At 36.0% G+C, this 12169-nt stretch overlaps 1 protein-coding gene across 3 annotated transcripts; it reads right to left on the bottom strand.

Moving 5' to 3' along the window:
- Positions 1-2071: 2071 nt before the first annotated feature.
- nudt18 (nudix (nucleoside diphosphate linked moiety X)-type motif 18) lies at positions 2072-12118 on the bottom strand. 3 transcript variants are annotated; one of them, XM_039665476.2, is made up of 4 exons: positions 12012-12118; positions 11352-11531; positions 10067-10280; positions 2072-3370 (listed from the first exon to the last, which is right to left on the bottom strand). In XM_039665476.2, exons 2-4 carry the CDS (start codon positions 11508-11510, stop codon positions 2709-2711), a joined length of 1035 nt encoding a protein of 344 aa, XP_039521410.2. In that variant the 5' UTR covers positions 11511-11531; positions 12012-12118; the 3' UTR covers positions 2072-2708. The 3 variants fall into 3 exon arrangements, with proteins under 3 accessions (XP_039521410.2, XP_039521412.2, XP_039521411.2); XM_039665478.2 differs by having other exon boundaries at positions 2072-3340; positions 12012-12117; XM_039665477.2 differs by lacking the exon at positions 12012-12118 and having other exon boundaries at positions 11352-12004.
- Between the last annotated feature and the right edge of the window lie 51 nt (positions 12119-12169).

The following is a 12169-nucleotide window of genomic DNA, read 5'->3' as shown; positions in this document are numbered from 1 at the left end:
ACCTTGTAGTCCGCTTTCTCAGGCTAGCTAGAAGGATGAACCCCCCTCAACCCCTCTCGGTTCCAGTATGGGACCTTTCCTTGGTCCTAGAGGCCATTAAGGGTGCTCCTTTTGAGCCTCTACAGTATTTGGACCTTAAAGGGTTAGTTCACCCAAAAATGAAAATTAAGTCATTAATTACTCACCCCCATGCTGTACCAACCCCGTAAGACCTTCGTTCGTCTTCGGAACACAAATGAAGATATTTTTGATTAAATTTGAGAGCTGTATAACTACCACATTGGCTCCTAAGGGACTGCCTCTTGACGGCCCAGAAAGTCAATGAAGAAAATGTTTAAATATCCCAAGTGACTACCGTGGCTCAACTATATGTTTATCAAGCGACGCGAATACTTTTTGTGCGAAAAAACAAACAAAAATAACGAGTTTATTCGACTATTTCTTTTCTTCCTTGTAGGCCAGAAACGAGATTTCCTTAGATTTCCACGACGCATGCGCGAGAATTGCGATCTGCTTTACACTACTTCAGATCGCAATTCTCGCGCTTGCGTCGTGGAAATCTAAGTGTGGTAGTTATACAGCTCTCAAATTTAATCAAAAATATCTTCATTTGTGTTCCGAAGACGAGCGAAGGTCTTACGAGGTTGGTACAGCATGGGGGTGAGTAATTAATGACTTCATTTTCATTTTTGGGTGAACTAACCCTTTAAGTATCTGTTGTTGAATACCGCCTTTCTGGTGGCTATCGCCTCAGTCAAGCGGGTGGGTGACTTACACGCACTTTCTTTAACACGCGTCGTGCCTTGAGTTTGGGCCTAATGACTCAAACCGAGATCATCCTCAAACCGAGACATGGTCATGTCCCCAAAGGGCTTGCCACTCCATTCAGAGCGCAAGTCATTTCTCTGTCAGCCCTCTCTGGATCTTACAGCGAGTCTGACGTGAATATCCTTTGCCCATTTAGGGCCCTGAGAATTTACGTGGAACATTCGGCTGCTTTCAGACAATCAGAACAGCTCTTTGTTTCTTTTGGTGGCCGCTCTAAAGGTCTAGCTGCGTCAAAACATAGTCTTTCTAGGTAGATAGTGGACGCTATCTCACTGGCTAATATATCTAAAGGCCGTTGTTGCCCTCTGGGAGTAAGAGCTCATTCAACTAGAGCCATGGCCTCTTTGTGGGTTGCAGCAGTTGCCGCAGAGCAGCCAATAGGCGTGCAAGCTGCCTCTAGGTCTGCACGTCGCAGCAAATGCGTTTTAAATTAATGTAAAATTATAAGGATAATTTTTGGCTTCGGTATTCTCAAGAAAAGAGTTTTTCCCATTGCGTAAGCTAGCTTACGCAACACTCTAACACTTCTAGAGAGAACCGAGGTTATGTTAGTAACCGAGATGTTTAAAACATCTCGTGTTTCATCATTCATTCATTCATTTTAAGCCAAAGAAAACAGATAGACCTTATAGATGAGGTTCTTTTTTAGATATACCTGCTAGCCGGTATCACATAATAGTCTTAAAATATCTGTTAAAAGCTGTATCAGTAATCGCTGTATGATTATGAGTTGACATCCCCTTTCGAATTTACATTATTCCTGTTTTCGGATTTTGCAACACCTTATGACAGAAACGAAAGTCATTAGCCAATGATATAGCGTATTGCCAAAAACCATTAGGACAATCCTGAAAAAAGTTACACACTCAGATGATTTGGTGAACTATTAAATGATATAGGCTACATACATTTTTTTTTACATAAACAGTATAGTATAGTATAAACATTCAGAAGGCAAACAAACCCCAAGAACCCTGTACAATTATTTCCTCATTAGTCCACATTATTCAATAATTGACTGATTTTATTATTGATGATATAATTGATTTTATAGAATATATTATAATAATGTTGTAAAATGTTAACCAGATCGATTCATATGGAGGTAGAACTCTTTTCTCAGAGGTACATCACACTGGTTCTTAAATCTGTGGCATGGCTGGAGTCACTTTCATGTTTGTGTACATGCCCGTTATAGCTATCAAATAATGTATTAGGCAAATATAAAATAAACAGGCAGGTAAAAGACAGACTTCATAAATGTTTATTATACATATTATTTTGTAACTTAAGGTGAAATGCATCATTTCATAACATCTTCCATACGTATTTATCATATTAAATATATATAAAAATTTAAGTGATCAAATATAAACTCTCCTCTCAGATTTTCCAAACAGCATTCATTTATATTAAATTATTGATATAGATGACTGTGGTGAAAACAGTGCTATGTGTTATATAATAGTGTCCTTAATGTCCAAAGTCCCTTCTGAAAATGAAGTACATGTTGGCGTACTTTTAAAGAAAGTACTAATGGAAATAATATACTTTAAAAGAATATCAGTCACGGTATGTAATGAAAGTGTACGGAGGAGTGAAGAAACAAAAACTTTTTAATAATTTCATTCTCATTCAATCCCTTCTCATTAAATACTTTCAGAATCTTTGCTTTTTAAAATAATTGTGTTGTGTATATATATACCGGTGTATATATGTATATTTATAGATATATTGGAGATATGTTAGAATTAAATGAGGTTCAAGAATAATATTTCAAACGTGCAAGGTTATTAATCCATATTTTGAGCCATGACCTAACAGTTAGCATACATGTTTAGCTTTGGTTCTCATGTGAAATGCAGTGGCAGAGCAGAGCATCAGTATTGACTTTGAACAGGCAGAACAGACCCATCTTTAATCCTCTGTTTTATCTTTGCCCTGAGGCTCTGATTGGTCACTTCATGCCATCTGTAACTGTCACTCTCCAATGGTGGTGGGCAGCTGATTTCAGGCCCACCCTCTGAATTTTCCATTAACACAAGCGTGTTGAAGCAAATGCCGTCCGTTTTCCCTGGTGTTCTCCCATTGTGCTGCACTCCCAGAATGCCACATATAATAATGTTTATGAATGCGAAAGATGAAGGTATGCACTCCTTAATCAGTCTGTGTGCAGCCCACGAGATGTATGTGTTAACTGATACTTCAATAGGAAGACTGGGATGAGAACTGGCATTATTATTGCTCAGCAGAAGCCACAGGCAGTCCTCATCACGGGTGTCAGAGCTACCACTGCTGGAGACGAATGTGATGAAAAGTCTTTGGCAAATAACGTGACAAGGGAAGTCAACAGGTTGTAATGCAGGAAACCAAGGATTTTGGCGATATTTTATTCCAGCATCAATGAGGGGCAGTATGTCACGTGCACGAAGAGGAAGTGGAGACTCACGATCCCACCACTGAGCTTGCAGGGATTCTACATCCGCCTCTGCCGTTGTCTTCAGAGAGCCCCCTAGTAGCGCAATGAGAAATAAGATTTTTCCTGTTGAAAAGTATAATTATTTTGTAAAAACATCTCTACATATTGCAATATGAAAATATACACACATTTTTTACTTGAATAGCTGTATATTTAAGTCAGGGTTCCTCAATAGGCGGCCCGCGGGCCGGAAAGGAAAATGTTTGGCCCGCGCTCATTTCCAGGTTGTCATGGTAACATCAGTGTAAGCAAAATTTCAAACGCAGTATCTAGGCATTCGCGCGCAACGGAAATATTGGCAAGTGCGAAGAAAAGAAAAGTGGACACAGAAAACAGACGATTCAAATCTGAATGGACTGAACAATTTTGTTTTATTTTGCCTGACCACCACAACGCAAAGCCAACGTGTTTGCTATGCAAGCAGACCATGGCTGTCTGTAAGTCTGAGAATATCAAACGCCATTTTAACATCTGCTCAAAATTTCTTGAATAAAACAGACTCGTTTGAAAAAGAAAATAATAAATAAAAATAGAATAAAAATAGAATAATTGGGCTATGTGGTGATTTGTGACTCTTTTTAACAAAACAACAACAAAAATAGCAGAGCAAACATTGAGGTCATAACATTGTGGTTGGTGGTCCTTGGCTCTGTATTGTCAGCAGAATTTGGCCCTTGGTAAAAATTAATTGAGGAACCCTGATTTAAGTGTTCATATACAGTACAAGAGCCAAAAACCAATAAGAACCAACTTAAACGTGAACATCATGGGAAAAAGGTCTCTTTCCACTTAAAGGTACAGTGTATAATTTTTAGCGGCATCTAGCGATGAGGTTGCGACCAACAGAAGTTTCGGTGGCCGACAGGAAAAGCTTAATTAAATGCAATATTTGCACTGTACAACAATAAAGTTGGACATAAGCCTATACTATTCAAATACAAATGAAGTGGGTCTGTTTTTATCAGTTTTATTTTGATTTAAATGACACAATATAAAATCGCGACCACATGAAAAGAGCTTTTACGCTAAAAATTTGGATTTGTGAGGTGATCGTTGTCATGCAGTGAATCAAGCCAATCATGGAACAGATGTGTTATCATCAGAGCTAGTGCAGGCGCTCTGGAGAAACTGCACTGGTCGAGTCAGCCGTCTGCTCTAGAATTGCTCTCGCAATACTCTGATGCCATACGTCACCAGTGACGTAGCGTTATTGCTGTCTCAATTCGGAGAAAATAGGCTTGTTTGAGATGAGCAAATTCTGCGCAGAATCGATCAGCGCGAGATGCATGCCGGTTAGAAATGTGTCCGAGAACGGTCCGCCTGGCTCTGATGTCATGCCGACGTATGTCAAAAAACTCTCGCGAGCGCAAGGCGGAAGGGTCTGATTCTGCAGTCGCGCGCAGTTGCTCTCCACCGACTGCGCTGATCAAAAGCATGATGGGAAACGACTTGCTGACGACACAGCTTAATGCTCATTGGTTTAAACAACAGTGATGTAGGTAAATTCCATATTCATAAAGCTAAATTCTCCAAATCAAGGCCATGTTTTAATTTATTTCAAATTGAAACTGATATATATATTGTGAGTCTCTTAAACGGGTTAAAAATAAGAAAGCTATGTCAGTAACTCAAATATAGGCCTACTCTTAAATGTTCAAGTGAAAATTAGGAAAATATCTCTCATTTTATAGATAATGAATTTTGTAAGTCTGTCTATTTAAGCTAAGCTTATTTTGATTTATTTAGATTTTTTTATTATTAATTTTATTCTGATGTTTATTTATTTGTCGCTGTATAATATTTGTTTCACGAATTGTGGTGCTTGTATGTTTGTAACTTGCATTCTAATAAAAAAAAATAAAAATAAAATAACAGTGATGAATTGTTCTCTTTTAAAATGTTTGATTTTAAAACTGATATCGTGTTTTATGTGTATACATGGGTGAATAAACTCTGACAGTGCCATATGGGTTATTATGTGATGTAATTTTTATAATAAAAAAAAAATATAAAAACACGTCTGTATTAAATAAAAAATGATTGATAAACACATATTTGGAATGTAGGCTAATTAAATAACAAGTGCTTTGGGTGTCTTGTTCATTATATTTATTTTCATATAAAAGCAACAGAACTTAAATCACATCCAGTTTATTAGCAACACCATAGATATCTGAGCAACACATGCACGAGCGTGAATCCCGCGATATCAGACTTTGATCTCACATGTGTCTGATTCACTGCGAGAACCTAGATTTGTCCTGCTTGAATGCGCTTTTTTCACTCCTCCTCTTACTGCAGCCGCCTACTCTCGACTACATTGCAGGCGAGGCGAGGCGAGGCGCATCTCAAACAAGCCTAATGTCTAACTGGCATAGTTCCGTGCAGCACAGCATGACGTCGAACACACCAATAAGGGTGTTTGTGAATTTCAATGCGGAGCTATCAAGATAGGGGTGTGATTCTTTTGGGTAAGGGTGTGTTTCTTTTGGTGATTTCAAATTATCAACAGCATGTCTCAAAATCGTTTTCAAGGTCAAAATAAGTTTTCATTGGCCACATATCCATTTTCTTGACAAGAATATGTCAAAAAAAATGTATTGTAATCATTATTAACTATATAAAACCAGTGTTAGGGAGAGGTTAACTACAAGTAGCGACGCTACTAACTTAACTACATTTTTCAGTAGCTTGGCAGTAGCTCAGTTGCTTTTTAAACAGTGTAGCTTTTCCAGTGGCAAACTACTTTTTGCAGCAAGCAAAAGCTACATTGCGTTTGTCGAGCCTGCGGGAATCAGTGCGATGCAAGGATATTCTTCTTGTTAGATTACAAACTAATTTTTTGCCATTACCACCACCTGTTGTTTAATCACGCATCTTGTGGCATCCTTGGCACCGTATTACCGTATTTTTTAAATTGGTGCAAAGAAGCCTTCTTAGACTTAAATGTCTCAAAGACTAAGGAAATGTTAATTGATTTTAGACGTCATCAGCCGACTCCTGAAAATACCTTTATTGATGGTAAAGAGGTTGAAATTGTTGAGTCGTACAAGTATTTGGGAGTTATTATTGACAACAAGTTGACTTTTGAACAGAACACAGAAATGTTGAGTAAGAAAAGTCAGCAACGTCTTTTTTGTTTTTTTTTTTGTTTGAGAAAGCTGGCTAAGTTCCAAGTGGACAGATCCCTGATGACACTGTTTTATAAATTTTTTATCGAATCTATTTTTACTTTTTCATGTATTTGCTGGTACGCTTCTCTTAGTTTAAAGCGGAAAAACACTTTAGAAATTGTGCATAAAGTTAGCAGTAAAATCATCGGGATTCAGCAGACAAAACTATCTGAACTATACAATAGACATGTACTTAAAAAGGCTGAATCTATCATGTCTGATAGTTCTCATCCCTTGTACGTAGAATTTAAGTTGCTGCCTTCTGGTTCTCGCTTTAGCCAGCCACCAGCCAAAACTAATAGATTTAAATTCTCCTTTGTTCCCTCTGCGATCTCTCTGCTTAACTCTGTAAAGAATAGGTAATGTCTGTCTGCACATTGACAATACTTGTATTTAAATGTTAAATGTTTTTAACTTTTTAATTTTTAACTGTTGTTGATGTTGTCGTGTAATGCATGTTAATTTATTTGGCTACTGTTGCAAAACTAATCGCCCCTCGGGGACAAATAAAGATCTTGAACTTGAACTGAACTAAACGGTTCACTGACGTACAGAAGTGGGTTAAGACCATTTCACAAGATGTAAACAACACTGGTCCAGAAGCACTTCCTGTTTCAGTTTGTAACTGTTTTCTTTATTTCACATGTAAAGAAAACATCTTAAAGATGTTTGTTTAACTTTTTGATTCAGTTTTAAATGTTCTGTTGGTTGTATTTTATCCCAGCTTTTATGTAGTGTTAAAAAACTGAAACAGGAAGTGCTTCTGGACCAGTGTTGTTTACATCTTGTGAAATGGTCTATTACGATTATATAGCAAGACGTGACGGCAGATTTGGAGGATGGAGAAACAACTAACGTTATTTTTTTACCCATTGTCCAAGTTCAATCGGTATTTTTGAGCAAAATGTTCCACATGCAATTTATGTTGGATGTACAATTTTCAATTTTTCAATTATATACCATCAATATTTTATTTTGATGGGTTGCCAGCAAATAAATACACTATTGCCAAAAGTTTTGGGACGTCTGCCTTTACATGCACATAAACTTTAATGACATACTATTCTTAATCTGTTTTTTGGGAAGGCCGCCCTCCCTTTACCTCTGTACAGATAATCGTTGTCAGGATAATTCCGGTTCACGTGGCACCGAAGTGTTACAATTCTGTATTATACATTTTAAGGCCAGACAAGTAGTATGTTGTGGGCTGTTTTTTTGGGAAGGACTACTTGCCTGTGCACATACACTACGGGTTTTTGCACATACACTACAAAAGTTTTAGATCGGTAAGATTTTTTATGTTTTTAAAGAAAGTCTCTTCTGCTCACCAAGGCTGCAATTATTTGATTAAAAAAACAGCAATATTGTGAAATATTATTACAATTTAAAACAGTGGTTTTCTATGTGAATATAGTAGTGAATTGTAATTTACTCCTGTGATCAAAGCTGAATTTACAGCATCATTACTCCAGTCTTCAGTGTCACATGATCCTACAGAAATTATTATAATATGATGCTCAAGAAACATTTATGATTATTATCCATGTTGAAAACTGTTTTTTTTACATTTTTATTTCAGGATTCTTTGATGAATAGAAAGTTCAAAAGAACAGAATTGATCTGAAATGGAAAGTTTTTGTAACATTAATCACTACCATTCAAAAGTTTGTTGAAAATGTTGAAAATTCAGCTTTCAAATTACATTTTAAAATATATTAAAATAGAAAACAGTCATTTTAAATTGTCATAATATTTCACAAGATTACTGTTTGTCATTTTTTTTTCCATCAACTAAAGCAGCCTTGGTAAGCAGAAGAGACTTCATTTAAAAACATAAAAAATCTTGCTGATCTAAAACTTTTGACCGGTGGTGTATATTCAAACGTGCATACCTACAGAATGAACTCTTAATACGCATGTGCACGCTATCAGCGTTCTCACAGGTTCTCGTTTTTAAAGTTTGCATAGAGAACTTTAGAAGAGTTTTCTGTTAAAACGGTGTCGTGTTAGCTAATAACTAAGTTAATAACTAATGATCGTTTTGCGAAGGAACTGAATCAATCAAAACTTCAATCTAACTTTAACTGGAAAATCATTCTAGAGCTGCCATAAAGCCAAAACAATCTGTTACTTTAATTTTCTGTTATCACTGTAAAGCCGCTTTGGAACAATCTACATTGTTAAAAGCGCTATATAAATGAGAATGACTTGACCTGACCTGTCGTTCTTTTTATTGCAGAACTTATAATTAAATACTTATATATAAAGATAAGGAAAAAACACAATTGTTGGACCTTTAACAATGAACAATCAAATTGACAAAAACTAAAAACAGAAAAACATAAATACCATTGTTTTGCTTATATCTTAGTATTAGATATATCTTTGAATAATTCATCATAATGCATTTAATTTTTTTTGTTTTGTTATTTATAGACCTGAGGGATGAAACAAAGAAGATTTAAGCCACTTGCTTAAGGATGGATTTTTTTGCATATAAAATAAAGAAATGAACATATTCAAGAGATAACAATTTTGGGTTTCTGAAATAAAAAAAAATATCTTTAAGGATAAAACTGTATAAGAAAATGCTAAAATATTAAGAGTCAGAGTAATGAAACCAATCAGTATTGATATGAATGATTAGGAGGACAGAGACCAATGGGCAAAATTTGGCCAGGATGGTGGGGTTCCACCACTACTCTTTTTATTCGGAGAACATCCTGGGATTTTTAATGACCACACCACAGAGAGTCGGGAGCTCGGCTTAACATCTCATCTGAAGGATGATGTTTGTTACAGTTTAGCGTCCCCATCACTATACACTATACCCCATCACTATACACATCACTATACCCACAAAGACCACAGGGTGAGCGCCCCCTACTGGCCTCACAAACACCTCCTCCAGCAGCAACCTAGTTTTCCCAGGAGGTCTCCCATCCAGGTACTAACTAGGCTCAAACCATCTTGTTTGGCTCAACCCAACTCTGACGCATTATCTTTTTGTCAGTAGACTCACCCCTGTTTAATGATTTTTTAAGACAGGTGATTCCCAGAGGCCAATATTTAACATGCTCCATGTTCACTTTTCTGGCTAACCTATGCCGCTCCCACACCATACACGTGTCAAAGTAGCAACTTTTCTCTATTTAGAGATATGATGAGACACACACGGGTGAGTGATGCATGTACACAATTGCCTGCAAAATCAACCACGACATGTCTAAAATATTAACACTTATAATAGGCTTAACATAGTAAATGAGGGTAAAAAAAACAACAACAAAAATAAGTTTTGGAAGAAGGACTGAAGATGTATTGACTCATTTTAAAATTTGCATTCAGTAGCGTACCTTTAAATGACTATATCGTAAAAAAGGGATTTTTCTTTTTTGCTGAGTCTATAATATCTATCTATAATATGAGTCCATTTGTTTAATTCATAATAATTCAAATTATTTAATTACATTTATGTAATTGCAGCCTGGGCGATTTGACAACTGCACATATTGTGCCATATTGTGATATCAACTTCATTTCGATATATAATGTGCAGCCCTGAAAATCAATCATTCATACTAACCTGTTTCCTCAGCGAGGAAGGTGAAGCGAACCCACTGTGGCCCTTGTTCTTGAACCTGAAGCAGTGTGATTGGCTGGCAGTCTATTCCTGCCTCCTCTTTGACCTCCCTCTGCAGTGCCTCTACAATGCTTTCACCCACTTCCATACGACCTGCAGGGAGGTACCATCTGCCATAACAGTCTCTCTTTGCCTCCTGAACAAGTAACACCTCCTCCTGTATAACACAAGCAAACACACATGCAAAACGTTTATGTCTGAGGAAGTTGACATTAATCAATGTTATATTACATTATGTGTAGTGGAATTAATGTCCACTTTAGAGTGTAGTTATACATTGAGTGATATTAATTAACTACATGTAAGGTTAGAGTACTAGTGTTTGGTTTAGGGAATGTAATTAGACATAATACATAGTTATTACTATAGTGACTACATGTAACATGTAACAATGACACTGTTGAAGTGTTACTGAAATATTTAGCAAATTTTATGCTACAAAACTGTTTTGCAAAATCTACTTATAAAAATGTGCATCATACTGTACATGCAGGTGAATTGGCATTACATAAAACATCTACACAATTTAGGTTAAAGATTAGCCATGAATTATTAAATAAAGTATATTTCCCCAAATTTAAGTTAATGTGTGCCAGTGGTTCAAATAACAGTCATCTGTTCAGCTCAACTGTCATCACTTATTAACCCTCAAGTTGTTTCAAACCTGAATTTTTATTTTCTGGTAAACACAAAAGAAGATGTTTTGAAGAATGTCAGTAACCACACAGTTGATTGACCCCATTGAATTTCATAGTATTTTTTTTTTGGAAGTCAATGGGATCCATCAACTGTGTGGTTACCGACATTCTTCAAAACATCTTCTTTTGTGTTCACCAGAAGTAGTTCCCTATAGGCTATATGTATCAATAGAATATTATTATTAGAATATTTAATTATATATTGAAATTAGAATTCATATTATACTCAATTTTTTGGAAAATGGAAAAACCTGAAATAAAAATAATAATAATCATTAATTGAAATATTAAGCATATCAAACTTTCCCATGGCTTGAATATGGTATGGATATCTTAAAAACTGTGAATATGTGCAACATAAAATAACTCTGGAATGGGATAGTGCATTTGTTTTATTTTTTCATGCTCCCAGTGAAATTGTACTGCTCATTAGTGGAACTAATTCGGTGCAGTTCGGCAGGGGACGGACTGTTATAATAAGAGGACAACTTAGAGAAGGAAACTTTAAAGATATGCAAGAATGTCTTTACCTTTGAGTTGAAGATCACTGCGCTGACAATGTAACAAACGTTTTTCCTCAGTGTGACAGGTTTCACTTCCGGGGCTAAATCAAACTCTCCCAACTCAAGCCCCTCACCCTTCAAAATCTTCTCTAAGTTTTCCTCCAATATTTTTGACGTTGAATCCATATTGAAGCTGCCCTAATTTCACTATACAACATAATGCATATGATATGATTAATATTGTTCTGTTTCAGATCTAGTGGCTTCCTACGGAGGCAGCATGTTTAGGCATCATCACACTTAAAAAACAAAGAAAATCCACAAAAATATGTTATTCTCTATTTCTTTAAGCCATCTTACTTTATATACGGGTGCTTAAAGAAAACACAATCAAATACAATGATCTGCATAACCTCTACTGTTAGCTATCGTAAAAACAACTGTTCAGTAGAATACTTTGGCTACTTATATTATCAGGAATATAACTTTCAAAACACAATACTTCTATAATTTGATCATTAGCTATATAATTTGAGCATTAGCTAAGGAATGAATGTCACCCTGTTTGTACGTAACTTATCCGTTAAATGTTAGCAAGTTAAGTCTTCCGAGTTAATTAAACATTGTTATTACTATTTAACGTATATATCTACACTCATTTAAAATTCCATCAACAATTATACTAACCTAATACCAGTCGTCATAAAATAAGGATAAATAATACTATTTAAGATGTGACCAGAGAATGATGTGACTCAAAGCGTCGGCTGCTGAACTCTCGCGATAATATGCGATACTTACCTGTGGACCGAGTCAAATTACATTATTTGTAGCTTCGTTCTGTA

This window comes from Pimephales promelas, chromosome 14, assembly GCF_988280905.1.
Source record: "Pimephales promelas chromosome 14, fPimPro1.hap1.1, whole genome shotgun sequence".
NCBI classification, from domain to species: domain Eukaryota; kingdom Metazoa; phylum Chordata; class Actinopteri; order Cypriniformes; family Leuciscidae; genus Pimephales; species Pimephales promelas.
This window is presented reverse-complemented; position numbering and strand designations above follow the sequence as displayed.